Raw genomic sequence first — 22,135 nt, 5'->3', positions numbered from 1 at the left:
TTTCAATACTTTATAATTTCCGATGTTGATACATGTCACGATATGGCAAAGAAACACATAAATCACAATCACTTTTAAGTAAATCTACTAGTTGTTCAAAATCAACAGTTTCCTTATCTGGCTTAGCGAAAAGGTAAAGCAGACTAAACAACACTATGCTGTCGACTTGCAACAAGTAAAATAAAAATAAATGAGTTAGATAAAGTCTCTCTGCAGTAATTATGGCATAGTAAACAGCCATGTCCACATAGCTCCCCCCCCCCCCCCCCCCCCCCACATGGAAACCTTCATTGCTTCATGTGACTTATGTCAACTGAATTCGGCTTACTGTAATGTATAATCAAAGTGGGATCATAAAATCATTCACGCAACATTCTTAATCAAAGTGGTACCCATTATTTACATACATAAAATATTCATACTTTTTATATTGAACACATATTTCCACGTGTTTGATACAACATTTTGATTTACATTGTTGATTTGGTGCATGTTATAGGCATTCCGTTTTTTTAATCTATGTTGTGCAGTATTGTTTGGTAGCGCTGTGTTCAAATTGGACTGATACCAGAATAAGAAAGCTCTGTAGCACCCAGGCATAAGAAGTCATCATCTGGCAGCTGTCGGGGATGGGAGGAGATAAAATGCACGCGGGATAAGCAGGCAAGAATCCCCCCAAAAATAGCCAATATCATACCTCAGAAGGAGACTTTGAAATGTTGTCAAAAGCTGAAAAGCGACCAAATATGCTGTCACAGTTTTAATTTTTTTTTTCAGATTGCAAGCCAGATCTGCTGTTGTTACTTAAAAAATGGACATTGCAGGATTTTGTTTTCCATCTGTGGAGTGACTCCTCTCTGCTAACAAGAAGCCTGTTTCACTGTGACCCTGACACTGCTCCTTAACAGTGCTGGCCTGTGTCATGTGTAGCCAAGGCTGCAAGTGTGTGTGTGCATGTGTGTGTGTGTGGGTGTAATAACCGTGCCTGGAGCTGTGCCTTCCACTCCCTTGCACTGGTGCCGACACGCTTGGTGCTGACACGCTAACGAGGCTCCTGCTGGACATGATGAGGTTGAAGTGGTGTGAAGTGGAACTCACACAGGCACACTCGCCTCTTCAGCGTGTACCACTTTTTGTGTTCTCACACACTGTCACGTGGACTGATTATACACACAAAGTGAGTCAGAGAGCATCCTTGGCAGAGCTGAAGCTCCTCAGCTGAGGACATCCACAGTGTCAGAAGGTTGTTTCAGGGTCTGTTGCTTCACTGCAGTACAGGAGCTGGCAGGTGGACAGGACTAGAACTTCATTTTCTCAAGATTGTCTTAATGCACCCTTTTTTTGTTTTTTTTTGTTACCCCAGTAACTGCAAACTCTGCACAAGTGTACGGTAACTGGCCAGCTCCCCGGGCCGGGCTGTGGGAGAGTTTGGAGAGTTGAAGGGGCTGAGGATGAGGACGGTTGCCGTGGGAGTTAAGCCACTTTTCCTCACCACTTTGTCTTGCTGGCAGCAAAACGGTATTACCGGGGCCTGTTTTACTGCAGTGTTCACTTTCTAAGCTTGGGCAGAAGTGAGACATCCTCTTTTTTATTGTTATTTGGCAGAAAACATCCACTCATCACATGCTTTGTTCTGTAGCTACTCCCTCCCTCCTTTCTCACATAACATTTCTTCTTTTTTTTTTCTCCCTCCTCCCCTTTGCCTGGCCCTTCTTCTTCATCCCTATCCACCCCCTTCATCTTCATTCTCTCCTCCCTGTGTCCCCTCCTTTCCAATCTCCTTTTCTGTTTCTTTCTCTTCACATTTCTTTCCTTTCCTTCTCCTCCCTCCCTTCCTCTCTCCTTCATCAGTGTCTCCCCCTGCCTCCCGACCAGCGGCAGCTCCCCCGCTTTTGTCCATCCATCACTTTTGTCGACAAAGAGGACGCTTAAGGGAATCCAAGTCGCTTTTCACTAGTATAGCTCATTATAAAGAACTGCATTCTGGGAAAATGAAAGTGTCATCTCAGTATAGAAAATGAGCTTTAGTGTGATTTTGTGAGAGAGGAGCAGGGGAGCTGCGATATTGTAACGTATAATGCTGTTACAGCAGCTTAATGCCAGACTGTCATCCTCATTGTTATGGTCTTTGATCTCTGGTATTTGTTAATGAGCAGATAATGCTCTTACAGATCTCTCAGACTTTGATGTACAGGTATGACAACGCCTTTTGAGCAGGAGAGTTTTTACATCTAAAAGCCTCAGGGATACAAGCGTTAAATGAGAAGTTCACCTCTTATCATATTCATATGCTCCAGCATCAGGTCTTTGTGAACCAGATGTTTTCTCTCAGTCTGTGATGCATTTTTAACCTCTGCAGTATTCTGTCTCTTCATTGGGTGTATTGTTTGTGAAGGCCTTTTTGGGAGATGAAAGTCCTTTTTTCAAGCTGTTCTCTGGGGTTTATGTAAAAACATCAAACGAGCCTCAATTATTTTATTTCCCCCCCATACTGTAGAATTTATTAGCATTTTAATCATGTGTTCACTATTCATATGTAGGTTATTATTAGGGCTGTATTGATTATAGTTCATGGTCTGTGCCTGCGCTGAAGCTTTGCTGCTTTGTAGGTGTTTGTTTGAACAAAACTTGATTAACTGTTAAACTATTTCCGCTGACTGAAACATCTGAAACATGTGCACCAAATGATGTTTTGACAGAAGAGGGCTTAATTTGGATACTTTATTTATTGTATTGTGAAGCTGGGGAGGAGGTGCAGCCAAGATGGCTTTATAATACTGAGAAATTCTTCAAAAAGACAAAGCGGAGATTCAGGCTGAAAACGGCCTTTCATTACAACAGAGAAGAGGGCTGCCTTCATGTCTTGTTTAATGGACCAGTGAGACAATGAAATGTAATCCAGGTAGTCAAGTTTGAGTAACAGATTCATTTGAAACACGTTTAAAGGCTTATCATTTGCCAAAAAATTGCAAAATAGTTTGTAATATACAGTCTATGATTGATATCAGTATTCAGGCTATAATCCATCCAGTAGTTGTTGAGATATTTCAGTCTGGACCGACTTGTGAACAGAAATGAGCTGCTTTCAATGAACACATGGGCACCTGACTACTGTTTTAAGACGGACTCAAAAAAGTGTCACGCAAAAGGAAATCCCATCCTTGGATAATGTAAAACTGTTTTTTTTTTTTTTTTACTATTTACTGTATACCATTATTACATTTGTGATGCATGCATTTTAGTTGTACTCTTTCTCCTTCACCTATGTCGTCGCGGTAGCTATGCTTCCCAGAATTGCTTTCAACAGGCATTCAGTCTGCTTTATGTCGCTTGAGAGAGTTCAGTGACAACATAACAAACAATATAAAATGTTTTCTGGTAAAGTAGAAGTGAGAGTAGCGTAAGAACAATGCTGTGGTATACTGTGCATTGTTCAATTAACAAAAAGCCACTGAAAAGGGAGTTGTGTTTCACACAAGTAACAAGCTGTGATCGCAGCTCTGTGGCTAGAACTCAAATAGGAACTGATGTTCCTGTCTCTGATGTGATGAATCTCTCGTGAATGGTGAGAATCGTTGCAGATAAGCGAGTCTTAAAAGAAGCTCTTACATTTTCTGTTGTTTCACCTCATTCGTCACTTCAAATTTGGGCTAATGGAGATTTAAATCAAAACTGTTCTTTGCATTGCAGCTGTCTTGCAAACATACATCTCTTTGTATAATTGTCTGTGACAAACAAAGAAAATGTCAGTTTTGTTGCAGATCCATAAAGATGGGGAACTTATTAGAGACGTATTCAGTAAAAAATTGTCAAAATTTAAGCAGCAGAGCTTAAGATATCCTGACTTTTATTGGTGAAACTCTTAAAACAATGAACAATCCTGCATTTCCCATAATGCATCTGAATAGCATTTCTCTGTGGGTATTTTTTCACTACGGTTGGATAGTTTTCTCTGTTCTGTATAAGCAGCGTCCCTTCTCCGTCAGAGGTCTGCCTGTTCTCCAGCAGAGACCATAGATTAGCAAGCTCTAAATACCTTTCAGACAGCATTGAGCCATATGATGCTGGATCTGTTACTGGCCTCGCTCCTTCTGTAGTTAAGAAGAAAAATGCGGCACTATGTTTTAATAGGCTCAACACTGCCCTGGGGAAATTGATGAGGCTTGCCAATTATAAGGATATATATTTTAGAGCTTGACCCGGTCGCTTCTCGTCTGCCGTTCCTCTCCCACGGCGGCAGCGCAGGGAAGAGTATTAACTACAAGGTGATGTGGGCCCTAACTCAGTGATGCAGAATTCTGCTCTCTGTCCAGGTGTCGGGCATTGTGTGAGAGCGGGATGGGGTCCAGTGAGTGACAGAGTGGAAAATGTGAAGAATGGCTCAGGGAGACAGAGCTGGTGAGGAGCCATGGAGAGAGCGAGGGGAAAGCTGGCGTCAGCAGCAGATGAGTGAGCGGAGTAAGAGTTGACTCTGATGGCGCTGTGCTCAGGGAAAGGAATAGTAGGAATGTTCACATACAGGAAACATCCCACCCCCCCACCCCCCCCCCCCCCCACCCCCCTGGTCCACCTCTCACTTCTTCCAGCCCGAGGGACGGCTTCCATGACAACAAAACCTTAGTGTTTCTATGACAACAAAGCCTGAATCTCATGCATTTTGCAGCAGCTGTTCAGGCATTACCTGTGTAACACATCAGCTGCACGTCACTGACACTTTACATTACGAGTCTTTCCATCACACCTCTAACATAACACCAGACAAATCATAACACCTCTGTGTGACCACAGAGGTGTTAGTGGGAGAGGAACACACACATCAATAATCTCAGTGACAGATTTAGGATTTACTGCTCACTCTGTGCAGGGAAGCCGTTTTACTCCCTAGATGAGTTCTAGCTGGAGAGAAGTGGATTTGGTCCCTCGATGTTAATGACACATTGCTGCCCCTATTTTCTTATCAGTTATTTGGTTATTCACGAGCAGCATTCAAGAGTAGATACAAATAATTAAATATAACAAAAATGTGAAAACACACAAAAGAAAATGGCTGGTGTTGTGCTCTAAAGTTAAATTACATATGCAGGCCACACTATATCTTTAAAAAAAAATAAACTGCATTAGTTAACAGTTCTGATAAACGCATCCACCAAAATGAACTACAAAGCATCAGATTGCCAATCTGCTATCTTTCCCTCCAGCAGGCCTCTGAGGGCAGTCAAGGATGTTACAGTTTAATGTTGCATATCCTTCCATTTAAAAGAGTGATACAGACAGGCCTTCCTTCACTTCCAGAGGAAAACAAAACTATCAAGGACAGAGACTGGCTCTGCTACACTGCAGCTAGTTTTTTCCACCTGCTAAGATGTGAGAAGGCAGCCAAGCTCACCCTGAACCCACCTGGCCCTGTGTGACAGCGGGGTTAGAGTCCCACTGCGAGGCCTGACGGGACCGTACATCACACAGCTTCAGCTCATCCGAGGGGAACCTCGCTGCTGTTGGGTTAGGACAGCTGGTGGACATCGTGGGAGAGAGGACAAGGGAAGTGAGGGGAGGGCAGGAAAGATGGCCGCCGAAGGCACACAGGGTCAGACAGGAAGTGGCCACTCTCGCTTGGTTTCCTGCTAGGAAGAGCGTAAAGGGTCACAGGGAAGACATGAACAACTCAGTCCTGGCTTTTTAGCAGAGGCAGGTACAGCAGTGAATTACAGCAGAATGGGAGGCGGTGTGCAGATTCAGGCACTATGTTTTTAATGAAACTTCCCACATGAGGCCCCAGGACTCCTGTGTTGTTGTGGCCTCTGCTTTTCCTCTCAAGTTCCCTGTTCAGTGGCCTGTACAGTCTCTGCATAAAATGCAAATATTTACAGAATAGTTCTGGGTTGTTTGAATTTATTGTTTATAGTTTGGGCCACTTGGTAACAATGGTGTTGTACTTTGTCTGACCTGTCTGATCGTCCGACTTCTTGCAGCAATGTCTTTGTGTTTCCAGATCTCAAGGATTGTTTTAGTGAGTTGGAATATATAACTGACAAAGGATGGCCAAATCTACTGAAATATGTTGTAATAAACTCAAATTATCCTATTCCAAGATACAGAAAATAGTTCAGAGTCCTATATCATTTGAGCATTTACCTTTTATGCTCGGTCTGTGACAGGCCCAGTTTGTGCTCTGCATGTCTTACATTCGAGATGTAAGGTTCAAAATCTTTTTTTATTGTGCAACAAATGTGGTTTTTATCCAGATGGCTACATGAGTGTTTGAGGATTTTGGAAATACTTTCAGAGCAGATGTAAGTCCTGTAAAATTACCTTCTAGGGTTTTCAATAAATCGCCGGGTGTTTATTTGACTGGGTGCTCAAACATAATGGTAATAAATGAGTCACAAACAGGGGGTCGGTCTGTGAATGCTGAGCAAAGCTCTGTCCTCACTTTAACTACAGTGAAGAAATCTGACTGCCCAACAACCATCCCTCCGAGCCCACTAAACTGTTTATAGAAAATCTTTCAGCTGAGCACATTTCATGCATCAGCCCCATCAGAGCTCTCATGAACAATTACCAGTACTAATAGGCTTTCAAGGAGAGATACTGTTTATCTCTCCTCGCCAAAGTTGTTTGTACAAAGATTTAAAAATTGATGCCTGGGAATAACATGTTCAAACATTTATGAAGCTTGTGTTAAACATTACCACTGAGCAAGACTGTGTAGAGCTTTGCCACTATATTGATCGTGGCCAGAAACACTCATGTTGAAAGTGTCGGACCTAATGCACCCTTCAGGAGTCGCAGTGATAAAAGGCTCAGACGTGTGGCAAGCCTTCCACCACTATGTTAAAAGTACAGAGAAAATGACTTACTTTCAGGAAATCAATGAGTGTTTTATTCTGAAATCCATTAAGGGAAATCATTATAATATTCATTGTGGTCCTTTTGCAAAAAAAGCAAGCCGTGAGCAGGCATGCCAGAAAAAGTTGTGCATGGCTGACCGAGTGAAGACGTAAGAGACACAGGCAGCTGGCTCACTGAGCAGTCATTTGTGTGCGTGTGTGTGACGTGTGTGTGTGTGTGTGTGTGTGCGTGTGATTCTCAGAAGCTCCAAATGAAATTAGCCGTCAAGCCGAGTCCTTTAGCAGCAGTCTGCAGCAGAGATTCAAGGTCAGAGTGGCTGATTCTGCTGATGCATTTTATTCTCCGGAGCCAGCACCAGGCTGCCGGATGAGGGGTTACCGCTGCCCACCAACCGCTCTACTCATTCCCACATCCATTCATCCTCTGCACGCACTCCTATCCCTCCATTATCACCCTGGTCCTCCCTGGCAGGGGAGTGTGCATTTACCCGTTCAATTAGGTGGGGGAAGAAGGAGGTCGGAGTGCCTGGATACCCTTGCCGACGTGCAGCGGGGAGATGGATAGGCTAAGGCGTCCTGATTTCCCATGTGACTACAGTAATTGTGTTATAATGGAGGTGGGAGCTGAGTGGCCATCAGCAGAGGTACAATGCTACTGGCTAGGTGTCCCCTTATTTCCTGTCACCATACAGAACAGTAGACTGTGCACATAGACAGCAAGGGATTATGGGTATGATGTCTGCATCCCTGAAAGCCCATGCATGCAGTGGTGCAGACAGTCAGAGCTTCTTGATGTAAGGGATTTTACTGGCATGTGCACCGCAGCTTGTTACAATTGATGTTTGTATCTTGAGCCACCGACTGAAACAGAAGCAGCATTGAAACTGCATCTTTCCTCTGCAGGCTAATGCCACCAGAGATTAATCTATTTATTTATTTTGCTAGTTATCACTTACACAATTATTCATTCACTTCATTAATTGTCAAATATAATGGCAATTTCTCTGCTGAAGTGAATTTCAATGTCATGGATATGTGAAAAGCATCCATTGTTCTGCATTTGTAGAGCTGTACCCAGAAAATATCTCATATTTTTAACTGACGGATAAATCCAGTAATTCAAATAAATTAAAGGGGCACTCACATTTACACATTAAGTTCAATTTATTATTTTAGCTTGAGACTTGCATTTTTATAGAAATGTAAACTGGAGATGTTGTGTATGAAAGATTTTGGAGGGAGAGGAGGTCTAATGAAAGACCAGTTGCTATCCAGTTGCATTCAAATGTAGCTTGACCCACAATACAGACTAAAAGTCAATTCCTTATTTTAATCTGTCTCTTGTAAGTCCCCTAACCATGGAAGAGACTAAATAAATTGCTGGAGTAAACTTTAAATGACACTTTTAATAAACATTCAAGCAGCTTTCAAAATGAGAACCGTTTTATATGGACAAATCAGTTATTTGACTTGAATCGTTGAAGTCACCAGAGATATCTTCTCAGTATCTCGTCACCCCTTTTTGTCCTGCCCACCTTAGACATGCATAGCTGACCATATACAATGCTTTTTTTGTGATCGTCCTCACGTTCCCCCTCTCGTCTGTCCTTTGCTTTCAGGCACCATGAGACCAGCGCAGAGGAACTTTTACGAGCCGTCGTCTGCTCCGGGGAAAGGCGTGGTGTGGGAGTGGGAGAACGACAACGGCTCGTGGACGCCGTATGATATGGAGATCTGTGTGACCATCCAGAACGCCTACGAGAAGCAGCACCCCTGGCTTGACCTGACCTCTCTGGGCTTCTGCTACCTCATCGACTTCAACAGCATGTGTCAGACCAACAGGCAAAGCCAGCGCAAGCGACGCCTGCGGAGACGCATGGACCTGGCCTATCCTCTCATCATGGGTTCCATCCCTAAGTCGCAGTCGTGGCCCGTGGGAGCCAGCTCTGGCCAGCCCTGCTCCTGCCAGCAGTGCATCCTGGTCAACAGTACGAGAGCCGCCTCTAATGCTATTCTGGCCTCCCAGCGGCGGAAGCTCTACGGAGGGACAGCAGGAAACCCGGGCGCCACAGGAACCCTCGCTGTAGTGCGGCAGAGCAACACCTTTGCTGGAACCTCCCTCTGGTCACCGACATCCGCCTCCTCCGGCCCCAACAACATTAACATAAGTATGGGAGGTGGGCAAGCCAAAGCTGAACAGGTGCAGTTGCCGCTGTCCTCTGCCAACTTCCCCTGTTCCCCCATGATGCCATCTCCTTCATCCGCCCATGGCCACCACGCCCTCACCATCAACGGACAGAACAACCTGAACCGGCCGGGCACCCAGCGCATTTCCATGGGCACTGCCAGAGGAGCCATCCCACCAGGGTAATGATGTTTGCAAACACAATCATTCACACTTGTTGTAGCACGTGCATAATGCTCGCATTCTGTTGAACTTACAGCTCAGCTGAGGCAGTTGGAACATATAAAAAGCAAAGAAACGATCTAGATGTCTGCTTGTCTGCTTCACAATGCTTCAGCCTGAGTGTGTCTGGTGTATTGTGCTCTGTCAGTTTCTGTCTTCCTCCACCTCTTTCTCAATTTCTCTGCTGATTTATGACTAGTCGCGTTAAAATGCTGATCAATGGATCTGCAGAAGAAGCCTTGGGTCCAGTTGATTTTACTGACGAAGAACTCTTTTCTTTCATATGTGTGTCTGCCATGGTTACTGCTCTATAATGAGCTTATGTTGGCCCTGAAAGGCGTGAAATACTGCAGCTCTTCTGGATCATTCTGGTGCCTCTGCTTTGAACTACTTTGTTACTATGACTCTACGCCGTAGTTGTTGTGTCATGGGATGGGAAAAAAAACGTTGCATGTGGAGTATCTGGATCTTTGTGTGTGTTTTATGGTGCGGGTGTATGTATGCACGGTCAGGCATGTGAAGCGGGTTCTGGTGTAGCTGTGGAAACCTATTTGCCATGGAGGCAGAGCTCCACTGGGGAAGAATGAATAATGGATCAAGGAAAAATGGGAGCTTCAGCTGAGCGCTCTGACCTCAGAGCGATTCAGCGAAAGGAGCTGAGGAAAAGAAGTGTGTGTAGCATTGTAACCAATACTTCAGTCTCCTATCCTGCTTTATTTTACTAAAATAAACCCTCTCCTGATCTAATTTGATTCCACTTTGTTCTTACCACTCATGGGGAGAGACATACTTACTGAATGTTTGAATAATACCGTCCTTCAACCAGGCACACGTGCTTTCACTTTCTGTGCCCTATTTCTGTGACACTGAAAGGAAACGTATATGGTTTTTGCTCAGACCATGACCTTGTTTTATACAGCAAGCAGGTGGGAAATGATGCATCTCTGTGCAGAGATATGTGACGGAGAAAACCAGCATGGGGCGACCTTCCGTCTGTAGTTTAAGAATTCAGTGAAAGCTCGGGTGAGCGTGGAGTTGTGGATGAAATGTGACTCTTTCACCTCGCAGCACCAAAGGTTTTTGCAGAGAGAGCGAGAGAGAGGAAAGACAGGAGGTGAGGTGGAGTGCGTCGGTTCCCAGGCGAGTGGCTCGACATACAGGATGATTGTGGTTAACATACACACAGCAGGACATGAAAGCTCACACATGCACACAAACCTGAAATGTGTATTCACTCGCAGATTCTCACGAGCATGCTACAGACTGATAACGGAGGAACCCACGAAGAATGTAGAACATCAGATCTGTTTCTCTCACACACCCACACCCTAATATAAGTGGTGCTGGGTGTGAGGAAGATGTTTGGCACGATGTGGCTTGTTTACATGAGTTTATGTTGCTGCTTTACGTGCATAATCATCCTTATGATTACAAGTGTATATCTACCACATTAATATATACATTTACATTTAAAAATACTCTTGCATATGACTGATTTCATCTGTCTATAAGCTAGCACAGCACAGTATATGTCATTGAAGGGGCTGCAGTAAAAGTGTGAGTGTGTGTGTGTGGAGGAGGGGTATCTGTCTTGCGTCCACAAATATTAGAACTAACACCATCTGCTGGTTTTTAACTTATTACTGGGTTGAAACAGCCCACTGTATCACCACCTGCATTCAAATGTTATCATGGCCATGTGTCTTACTTACTTAGACTTGGCTCCACTGTCAAACACAAAAGTAGGGCTGCAATTTAAGATTTATTTTCATTGGATAAGCAGCAAAGTTTCACACGTTAGCAGACAAAATAAATGTATGATTACATGGAGTGATGAGAAGTGATAGTATTGAATACGTTGAGGTAGAATGAACACAGAAAGAACGTCACAAGATCTCTGGGGAAGTTTGTCATGTCTTTTTTTTTTGTCAGCCAAACCACTTCCTCTTATGCACTTTCCCCATGCACTCTGGTATTTAACTGAGTTAAGACATGCGCTGCATTTTCTTCAGACAAAAGGAATACGTGTGTGTGTGTTTGCATGTGCATGCTGCCGTTGGCTGCGTTGACGAGCTCCACTCTGCTTGTGGTCAGACTGCTCGTCTGAGTTTTGGCTGGAGGGCTGTGTGTGGAGTGCAGAGATCATTATCCCATAGTGGGCTGCTGCACCGCTCTGCTCTGGTGCTCACCATGAGATATAAATTAATATTGAAATGAATGAATAAATCATGAGCGCTTATATGGACCAAACTGATGCAATTTGGAAATTCTTGGTGTCAGTATTGCTTATTTTCAGGGCATTTCAGGTACATTGTGCCCCCCTCTCCATCAGTGTAGCAGGCGTAGGGCTGCCGCTACTCACATCAATATGCAATTAAGCACTCCTGGAGTTCTCTCACGGCAACCTTTCTCTCACTGTCTTTATGGTGCATAATGAACAGATGAGAAGATATTAGTCCTCCATCAGCACTTTCTTAACCAGGCCTAATGTGGTCTCTCTATTTGGGGAATCGCATCGCTCTCGGTCTGATTAGGTCCTCGAGGCAGGCTGGAGCTTCCCCCTAGGAAAGGAAGCACGAGACATTAGAGGGACAGCGACCCTTGTGCCTTGACCTGACAGGGGCCATATATAATGTGGTGTTAATGGGTTAGGTATGTTGGGGCTGGATTTATCACTTAATTGCATCGGTTTTAGGTCAGAAATGACAGCATTTGACATGAAAAATACTGCCATAAGAATTTTTTCTTCCTCTCTTCAGTTGTACACTACTGTCCTCCCTCTAAGGTTTGAGTGTAGCTTGGCTCAATGGACAGAAGGGAGCGAAGTAGTGAAACTACAGGAGGAAGAGACAAATTAGGCGTAAGAAATGCAGAGGTGACTAGGTCCAGTCTGGTTCGCTGAAGGTGCGTTGTCAAAACTTGAGTGCTGGAACAACAGTGTTGTGGTGGAAAGGCCAAAGGTCTGCTCTTGTTTACACTGACGGGTGAGTTATAATTGCTCGTGAGATGTGAATACGAGCCATCACAGCCTTTTGTTCAGGATCACTGGATACTCTCGGCATTGACTGTTTTTTGCATAAAAATGACAGATTAATTACAATGGATTTGGATGTACTCCCAATGGTGATGATGGTGTTTTTAGACAAATATGATGTGAGAAAGGGAGAGGAATAAACAGCAAGAGGGAAGAGTTAAACCCTTGAAATCATCCAGCATTAGGGATTGTCAGCAGAGTGTGAGGAGGTGGCGTGTGTCTTAAACCCCAGCGCTCCAGGTGCAGCCAGGACAGACGGGGTCAGCGCCTCCATTTTTATTTTTTTTTTAAAGTCAAGAGAAAAGAGCTTCGTAGCGCGCAGAAGGAGATAACGGGTGGCAGCTGCTGCACAAATTCTACAGGTCAACTGGCTGGTAATAAGCAGCCTTGTATTCGAGCAATATCTGCAGTGCATATATAGGTAATCATACAGTTTACATAAATAGTGAAGTACAGCGCGATGGGAAATTGATTGCAGGATGAAGATCTCTCTGTCTCTGGAAAAATAAACTATGAACATTGGAGATACATGGGATGTATTTTTTCTTTAGGTTTAGAAGATAATGATCATCAGTAGCTGCTGCTGGTTGTGCTGGTTGTGCAATCACACAGTGTGCAGCTGTTTCATCAACATTGCATATTTATTATGCAATACACTCTGTGGCTGATGGCGAGATCTTTGGAAAGCAATAAAGATGAAAAGGATTCCTAATTAATGTTATGCTATATGGATCCCTGACAGATCCTCTGTACTGCATGCTTACAGGAGTGTTGAGGTTGTGCAGACGGCACACATTGAGACGGTGTTGAGGGTTCTCATGGTGTGCCGTCTCATCCCCTCTTCTCCTAATGAAAATGATTTGCTTGATGACAGTGCTCTCACTGAACAAGCCAAATTATACATGCACTCATAAAGGGGGGGGGCGTCCTGTTCATGTTGTTTTGATTTGATTTCGGGCTAAGTGCATGTTTAAATGAAGGAGGAACTCTCCCACCGGGCAGCACCTAAATTGGTTTCATTGCGTATCACATTCTACTTTAGCCAATCACTCTACTTTTGATATTCATGTTTGACATGGTGTTTGTCGCTTCCTCCGCCTTAAACATTTTCCTCAGCAGGGAAGACAAACAGAGTAGCTGATACTGGTACTTTTATTGAGTGACGAGCAGCTGAATGACGAAGTATCGACCGGTTAGTTTTTGTTACAGGCAGCGACTGCAGCAGGTGAGTTCACCCGTTAATTCCTCGGCTGCGGTCGAAGGTGCAAAATCACTCGCTGTAGTCGTAGCTTCAAACAAAATCCTGCATCTTAAATAAAACCTGTTCCAGTTCCACACCCCTGACACACACAACAGGAGTCAGCTGATGGTTCACTGATGCGAGACACAATGTGCTGCAAGTCCCTGCCAGTGCTGCGATTTGACACATCAGCCTCACCCAGGCCTCGCGTCCTTTTCTGTTATTGCACTCAGCTTATTGAAGGGCTTCCCCTGGCACAGGAACAGAGGCTCTCGCTAATATGAAAGCAGTCTCTCGAAGCAAATTTGTGAAATGCCTGAGAGCTGCTGGGCCAAAGATCTCAGTCCCTTCATGGTCAAAGAGCAGGGAGATTTAGAAGTACATGTGCAGAAGTGTATGTGTGTGTGTGGTTGATAAACTGAGATAAACAACCAGGGGCTCCCTCAGCAGTGCCCTATTTACACCTGTTCATTTCATGTAACTCTTCTAGGTCTGGGCAGAATGTTTCTGGTTTAGTTCATTATAGATTTAACCACTAGTAGTGCTGTGGAGCTTTTTTTTTTAATGATTGTTTCTTTTTTATTTTTTTGCAAGCAATATAACGATGCACATAACTTTACAGAAGCACAAGCCAGCGAGGGACACAATGCACATTGCTGCTAGAACTATAATGCAAATCTGTGGTGGGATGAAGATGGTAACAGAATAAAAATATGTAAATGATGGCCTTTGTATCCTGAAGCTTAGATTTGACTTGATTTGCTGGGCCTGTCTCACATCTGGTGCAATTTAGTTGTTGCTTCTTTGTTGAATTTTAATGTGAACAAGATATCGATGCAATTGCATTTTTAATGAACCCAACATTTCCATCAAATGACTTAACTTACTTTGATTATTGTTACTTGAGTTGTCACACTGAGGCTTACTTTTAGCCGGAGGAAAGGAGCTCTGCTGCTCTGTGGTCCTTTCTGTGTGATGCTGGTTGAATTGAGGTTTTGAAAAGAGACTCACTGACTTGCATGCTCATATTAATGCCTCAAGTGCTTTTGTCCACTTTGCTCCACAGATCTGGAAGAGTGCACAAGTCAACTGTCTTTGTCGTCTGTGTTCGCCATGAACTCCACCCTCTCCAAATGTCATCCTGAATCAGGCTCTGCTGCAGTGCTTTGCACATGAGTCAAACTGTCTCAAACCATTGCAGTTGTCTCTGTCTCTGTGGTGAAGCACATGTGACATTTTAACTTGAGTGTTTTTTGTGGCATGTAGGGCAGAGAGAGCTGCAATGGTGCACAATCAGAACAATTAACTGCTGATTTTGGAGGTTACAGGTCCATTTTAAGAATGTGAAAAATATAGATTTTTTTAATAAGAATGGACTGGCACGGCATGAAACATGACCCTAAGTTAATGTATAATGTGAGCTAGTCACTTTTTGTGGCCATGAGGTACTTTTGGAAAAACACCAGTCCAGAAAGTCTTTTTTTTTTTTTTTTTTCGTTGTAGGGTTCCTGCCCTCCCAGTAAAGAACCTGACTGGATCTGGACCTGTGCACCCAGCGCTAGCAGGTTAGTCAACATTTACTGTGTACCATCTACTCAGAAAATCACTAAAACAAGTGATTTTTGTGGTCAAACTTATTGATCTTGAAAGACATTTACAATCAGTGCTTTTACCACTCTTCTCTCTCTCTCTGTGTGTGTGTGTGTGTGTGTGTGTGTGTGTGTGTGTGTGTGTGTGTGTGTGTGTGTGTGTGTGTGTGTGTGTGTGTGTGTGTGTGTGTGTGTGTGTGTGTGTGTGTGTGTGTGTGTGTGTGTGTGTGTGTGTGTGTGTGTGTGTGTGTGTGTGTGCTGTCCATATGTATCAGGTATGACAGGTATCCTGATGTGCGCTGCAGGTCTGCCGGTTTGCCTGACTCGGGCCCCCAAGCCCATACTGCACCCACCACCCATCAACAAGAGCGACATGAAGCCTGTGCAAGGGATCAATGGCATGCGCCGCAAAACCAAGAAAAAGCACCTGAGGAGAGGTAAGATGGAGGAAATCAAGGAGTAAATGCTTCCATTGTATGTTCATAGTGTGTTAGTGAATACATTCGAAATGCTCTGAGGAGAGGAATAGACCAAGCTTTGCAGGATTCCCCCATATCGGCTGTCTGTAAGTCTGTTTAGCATGCAAACAAAACCAAAGCTGTTTGTTATTGTGATCATAATTGTTCATTAAAAGCTCAGTGAGGGTGATACAATAAATCTAACCTCACCCAAGGTTGCTGATGATTAGTTAGGAAAAGCACTGCTTTACCTTTCAAAAAGCTCCTATAAAATGTAATGATGATGTTTGCTAGTTCATATTTATGAGCCCATGCAGTAAAAGTGTTACTGTAACAATTGTATCGGTGTTGCACGACTGAGGCAGTCGACAGGAAAGTAATTAACCAGGGACCGTTGTTCTGAGCTGGTTTGAGAGGGGATCTGGTGTTTAGTTGGACGGCGTTGTGCTTGAATTAGTAAGTGCTGGTCGATGGAAGCCGTGGAAACCGATGGCCTCCCAAGGGAGCCTTCGTCCTAATTGACCAGTGAGGCTGTTGGGCTTCCATCCCTGCACTGTGGTTGTCCTCTTCAAGCCTCCAGAGCAGATGATGCAGCAACGCTTTATTTTACGGGTCCCATAGTTTCCTAGAATTTACCAGGAAGGACGTGATATGTGACTGTAAATTTATAAGAAGGTTTCTGCAGAGGATTATGTCTCCAATTACAACGATAAATGAATAATCTCTAAATACTAAGGGTGGTTTTTATGGAGCCGTTCTTTCATGGAATCTCCTCTGAAAATCAATAACTTCTGATAGACTCAGCCAAACACCTTCTCACTCCCAACTCGTCAAATACAGACGCTTGCTCAGTGGCCACAAGCTGTGACGCTGCAGGTACCCCTCTAGTGTCAGTTTTGGACGTGTCAGGGAAGGCGTGTGTGGTTCCACTAGTTACAGGCATAGTGTCCTTTTCAAAATAAACTTCCATTTCCACAAGAAATTAGGGCGAGGCAACAAAACCATTTAGTTAGGTTTTGGAAAAGAGCGTTGTTGACGTCAACTTAACTAACTAACTAATGTCATGTGACTAGCAGGTGACAAACGAGTCACGTGATTATCGACTTATGAGACAAAATGTCAACGTTTACGCTTATTTCACACGGGACACGGACAGTGGTCTCCTGTCGTGTGTTTGTTTGACCAATACATCTCCACCACTCCCGCACACCAAGTGTATACTATCTCGCTCTTTATACCACGTCAGTTGCTCTGAGCATCTTATCATGAAGTGGGTGGGTATACATTGCCGTTATTTGAAAGTGCAGTGGGTTAGTTAGACCGGGTTGACTCCACACAACCAACCAACTCAACGAGGCTTTAACATTACTTAGTCCCAGTGATAGCTTGAGCTAAATGCTAACGTCAGCATGCCTTATAAAGACCGACAATGCCGTCCCTGAAGCCATGCTGCCGGCCTTTCGTTCAATAGAATCTATTAGGAAATTGTGGGCCTTTTTAAAATGTAACCCTATATGTGGAGTCTGAGTGTGAACACAGACATACTGGAGAGTTGTGAGGGGAATGGAGATGTGGTTTTTCTCGTGCAAGGAGATTTGGGCTTATCCTTCTCTGCTTTCTGTACAGAAAAAAAGGTCAGAGTGGCTTTTGTTCCAGCTAATGAAGCCATCAAATAGCAATAGCAATTGAGTCTCCTCTGTCTTTCTCCTCCTTTTTTTTCTCTCCTCCCACTTTTCACAGCTCTCTGCCTCCCCTAGCCTTTATACCTTAACATTCTTTTTTGGCTCAGTCTGTCTCTCTCCGCTGCTCTCCCTCCCTCTGTTCCCTGGCTGTCCCTCAAATGAACAAACAAAGGCTCCGGGGGAAAGGAGGTTGCCTGTAAGCGTATTAGGGGTGTAAGCTGTGGGTGTGCTCTCAGCCATGCTAGCCTGGTTTGCACACAGGGATTATCAGAGAGTGTGGGGAAGGCTGAGTTGTTATGTGCCAGTTTGAAGGTGACCTCCTCTTCAACATCACAGACATGTATACTACAGTCACATGCACACTCACACTCTCATCAGAAAATAAAGGGCTTCAGTCAAGCTCAGGCCAGAGCAACTGCTGAAACAGATGAAAGTTTTTCATCCATCAAGCTGTTATAGCCGCTATAGTTGTTATTCTCTTGTGTTCAAATAACAAGCAAATGCCATCCAGCGGTCCATCATGCCCCTTTTCATATTTACTTGTGGTATGTGGGTGTAAGTAAGTGGCAAGATTGTTTTTTTTCTCCAGTGGTCATCTCATCTCTCTTGCGCTTTTTTCTATGACAAGGCAAAAACCCAGAGGATGTGGTGCGAAGATACACAGAGAAGATTAAAGTGGTGCCAGATGAGGTAAGAAAAACCCGCACACACAGAACACTTAAAAGTTTTGTGCCCACCAAGCGACTGGCTCTGTGACCGTTTGATCCCCTAACTAAGTGCGGGAGTCTCATAAATACATAGTCATGTAGAATGGCAGCTGAAGTATTTTGCTTGGCTTTTCCAGGACTGTACCATCTGCATGGAGAGGCTGGTCATGTCATCAGGCTATGAAGGCATCCTGCAGCACAAAGGCATCAAGCCAGAACTGGTGGGCAAACTTGGCAAGTGTGGGCACATGTACCATCTGCTGTGCCTGGTGGCCATGTACAACAATGGCAATAAGGTGGGTAAAAGCTTGTGAGCCAGACGATGTTATGATGTCACTCTAGGCTCAAATTATAAACTTGTGATGTCTAACCAGATTGAGTGGGAGTGGCAGATGATCAGGCTTCAATATTGTTGTACGCAGATGGGGATCTTATGCAGTCATATCAGTCGTGACAGCAAGACTTTGTAAAATGATTATACATTCTGCTCACTTCATTCAGTTCAGTATTCTTGCATGAAATACAAATGTGCTGCTTGCTAATGCAGAAGAGGCAACTACAAGTTTTGTAGTAAATTTTAATTGTCCAACATGTTTGCAAACAGTTGCCTATTTACACATCCAGTAGATGCAGAGCAACATTGGCATGCATTTGGGTCTGTGTTTCTAGCAACGTGATACATCTCTTCGCTAGCTGTGGTTTGGTTTCTCTCACAAATGTCTTTTCTCTTGTTGCTAACTTTATCTGTCTGCTGTTTGGTGCCGGACAGTTTGCATACAGTGGATTTTTCTTTTAGGTTTTAGGTTACACCAGTGACAGTGAACCAAAACAACACATTTGTCTTTTGTAAAACCAAAACAATGAGCTGGAACATTTCTTAGATCTTAGGGGAACTTGTGTGATAATTCTCTGTGGGTTCATCACCACAAGTGAACCCTTTCACATTATAAATATGTCATTTGAACGTCATTGATATTAAAATATTGATAAGTGAAGCTTTACATGTTTGCTTTAACACTACAACCTTAATGTCATTCATGGCTATTGTTTTGCAAAGAGGGCAGAAAGCTTAGAGACAGATAACTCAAAATGCAAATAAAACCAAAATCTACATGGCTACATAACACTTTAGCTGAAAAGATTATTTTTTATTTTTGGTGAACTGACCCTTTTAAAGCAATATGACACTAAGCAATGCATGTCAATATCATTGCATTGTGTTATTAATATATACATTTATTCTTTCTTCCATCCAGGATGGCAGTCTTCAGTGTCCAACATGCAAAACCATCTACGGGGAGAAAACAGGCACCCAGCCTCCTGGGAAGATGGAGTATCATGTCATCCCCCACTGCCTGCCCGGCTACCCGGACTCCAAGACCATCCGCATCGTCTACGACATTCCTGCTGGGATCCAGGTCAGAACTGTGTTGCTTCACTAAATCCACCGTGCTACCTTTGTGCCCTGATCCACTGTGTGTGCTCTCTAAATCCGTGCCCTTTCTTCAACTGCTGCTTATCCGCTTTAGTTTGAAGGACGGTTATCAGTGCAGGAAGGTGAGGTGTTGTGGCTATGTAAGTCACTGAGGAAACAGCATTCTTAAAGAACACACAGTAGTTGTGGGCAGTGATAGACTCTTTACCACCATGTATTCATTTGCAGGGGTTTTGTAATTAATTTATCATTTAGTATACAGTATATACTAAATAAATAGATTCTTTAAAATGAAAATAAAACCGATCCAATGAAGGTCATTTTGAATTTACCTCCCTTTTACAGTGGAAAGGAGAGCATTGGGTTGGTGAGATGAAAAGGTTGCATATTTCATCCTGACTGCTGAGAGGAGCTTTAATAGAGTCAATAAACTGACCTTTTTCCACCAGATGAACAGGCTTAATGCCCCAAGGGACAGAGAATACTGTGGGTGACCTGACCACTCAGGTCAACATAGCAGCACTATTGCTAGGGAACTGTAGCTCCACTGCCTCTCTTTCTCCTCTCGCTCCACACTCTAAACATTCCGATGGGCAAGTCTGTAATGGACTTAATGGACAACAGCAAAAATAACATTAGAAATAACAGTCACCAAATGAATGAGGATCATCACAGAAACAAACCAAGTCAATACATCACTCTACATGTATAAAGTCAGTATCTTTCTGCTGCTTTGCACTCAGATTGGTTTGTTGGTCCATCTCATCACGTCCATCATGGACTCCCCATTTGAATAAAACAGCATGGCAATCCAACATTATAATCTGCCTAATTAGCGTGTCTAATAAAAACAGGAAAAAAACCTGCTCTGGAAATGCAGTTTCTTGTTTGCGACACAATTTTAAACCAGAAATAAGGAACATTATGGGACCAATTTTTCACGACAAGACAACTGTAACTACTTTAATTCCTTAATTATAATCTGGTGGGGGCACACAAATAGTTGCCCAGCAGATTTCGATAGTTACCAGTGCTACTTCTACCCCCCTTCAGATGCCAATGTAGATGTATTAGGATGTTAGCTTTTTTTCATATTGGAGCTCTGAGAGCAACTCTCTAAAAAATGATATTTAAAGAGATAATTGGATATTTACAGTAGCATATCTCAAATTATTGTTTACAAAAGGCCATTGTTGGCATCGTGAACAATAAAGCTCGCTCTCAGGCTGCTGCTGACATTTCCTACACGATTAAGTCCTAATTGGAAGAGAAGGAGTTATAACGCTTGTTTTTGCTCTCAACATTTTTCACCAGACCAATGAGCACCCCAACCCCGGGAAGAAGTTCAGTGCAAGAGGGTTCCCTCGTCACTGCTACCTCCCTGACAATGAGAAAGGCAGGAAGGTAAGAAAGCCATGATCTAACAGTAAAAAGCTTACTGTGTTGAGTGAATCCCAGTGCACCTTGATGCAAAGAATGGGAAAGCTTTCCTGCTCTTTCTGCAATCTGTGCTTGTATTTAGCTTTACTAAAACTTAAAATGACTTGTGTAACCCTGGTTTTCTGAGAAGCATAACAATGTCTCTCATGTTATAAAAGAGGAATGACATTATAATTATATGAAGAATTATTATACTTTTGTCTCTCCAGGTCCTGAAGCTGCTCATCATGGCCTGGGACCGACGCCTCATCTTCACCATCGGCACGTCCAGCACCACCGGCGAGTCGGACACGGTGGTGTGGAACGAGATTCACCACAAGACGGAATTCGGATCCAACCTGACCGGCCATGGCTACCCCGACCCCAACTACCTGGACAACGTCCTGACAGAGCTGTCGGCCCAGGGGGTCGGTGAGGACAACTTGAAGGACTGATAGCGGCTGAGCTGATTCACAGGATCACAACCCAACACGCCCCGCCATCTCCCAGAGAACAGGACACTGCATGACGGGCCAACAAGTAGCCGACAACTCTTTACTCCCCACAAACAAAAATATCCTGCAGAAGTGGTGGCACAAGAGCAATGGACGCAAATTAAATGACGTGGTTATGGTCAATATTTTGATTTGTATAACCTAAGGTTCCCCCCCCCCCTGCTGTCTCTTGATCCAGAATACAAAGACAAGGTGAGATTTCTGTCTTGGTAAATTGTATTTAACCCCTTTTAGATTCAAACTGAAGCTGTTCCTCTGCACTTGATGAGGGCTCATATTTGTAAATGGGCCCATATTTGTAAATGCTGAACTCCAGAATGCATGGCCCAGACTAACGCTGCATAATGAAGGTTGGGCAAATATCTACAATCGGGTAAGGTGTCAGTTTCTTGCTTGATATTGTGAGGTGAGATTTTAAGAGAATTTTAGCATTTTGAATAATCCAAATGAATTGATTATTTGCGTCCCTCCTTTTCTCTAATAATTAATTATTGGTGACAGTAAAGTGGTGAAACTTGGTTTTGTGATTTGAAGGAGAGGATTTTAGCTTTTTTTGTGATGTGTCCGTTATGTTGCACTGGGCATCTCTGACATTTTCCACTTCTAAAACCTTCGGTCAGTTCTCTAAAATGGAAGTGTGTTCTGTCGTGCACGAAGTAGATTCCAGAGAGATAAAGGCTATGAAATACTAGTGTTTGGTAATAAACGTATGTTGTATTGTCAACCTTGTGACCCGTCTATGAGAGGACGCATGAAATAAATGAATCAAGCATCTTACCAGTCAGTTTGATGCTAGTTGTG

At 43.6% G+C, this 22,135-nt stretch overlaps 1 protein-coding gene across 12 annotated transcripts in view; it reads left to right on the top strand.

Annotated features, from left to right (window-relative positions):
* dtx1 (deltex 1, E3 ubiquitin ligase) overlaps positions 1 to 21,530 on the top strand; it is a 34,088-nt gene extending 12,558 nt beyond the window's left edge. For 4 of the 12 annotated variants that reach the window (XM_076104940.1, XM_076104948.1, XM_076104947.1 and 1 more), the window contains 8 exons: positions 8,468 to 9,215; positions 15,033 to 15,094; positions 15,394 to 15,555; positions 17,887 to 17,948; positions 18,103 to 18,261; positions 19,222 to 19,383; positions 20,715 to 20,804; positions 21,050 to 21,530. In XM_076104940.1, coding sequence (XP_075961055.1) covers positions 8,468 to 9,215; positions 15,033 to 15,094; positions 15,394 to 15,555; positions 17,887 to 17,948; positions 18,103 to 18,261; positions 19,222 to 19,383; positions 20,715 to 20,804; positions 21,050 to 21,274 — 1,670 coding nt within the window. In that variant the 3' untranslated portion in view covers positions 21,275 to 21,530. Of the gene's footprint in view, positions 1 to 1,363; positions 4,459 to 6,201; positions 7,493 to 8,467; positions 9,216 to 15,032; positions 15,095 to 15,393; positions 15,556 to 17,886; positions 17,949 to 18,102; positions 18,262 to 19,221; positions 19,384 to 20,714; positions 20,805 to 21,049 lie in introns of those variants that run through there. The other 8 variants (XM_076104946.1, XM_076104945.1, XM_076104943.1 and 5 more) reach the window with 7 other exon arrangements.
* Positions 21,531 to 22,135: the final 605 nt, after the last annotated feature.

Source organism: Anarhichas minor, unplaced genomic scaffold (assembly GCF_050575085.1).
Source record: "Anarhichas minor isolate MPS153535 unplaced genomic scaffold, ASM5057508v1 ptg000030l, whole genome shotgun sequence".
In the NCBI taxonomy this organism is placed as follows: domain Eukaryota; kingdom Metazoa; phylum Chordata; class Actinopteri; order Perciformes; family Anarhichadidae; genus Anarhichas; species Anarhichas minor.
This window is presented reverse-complemented; position numbering and strand designations above follow the sequence as displayed.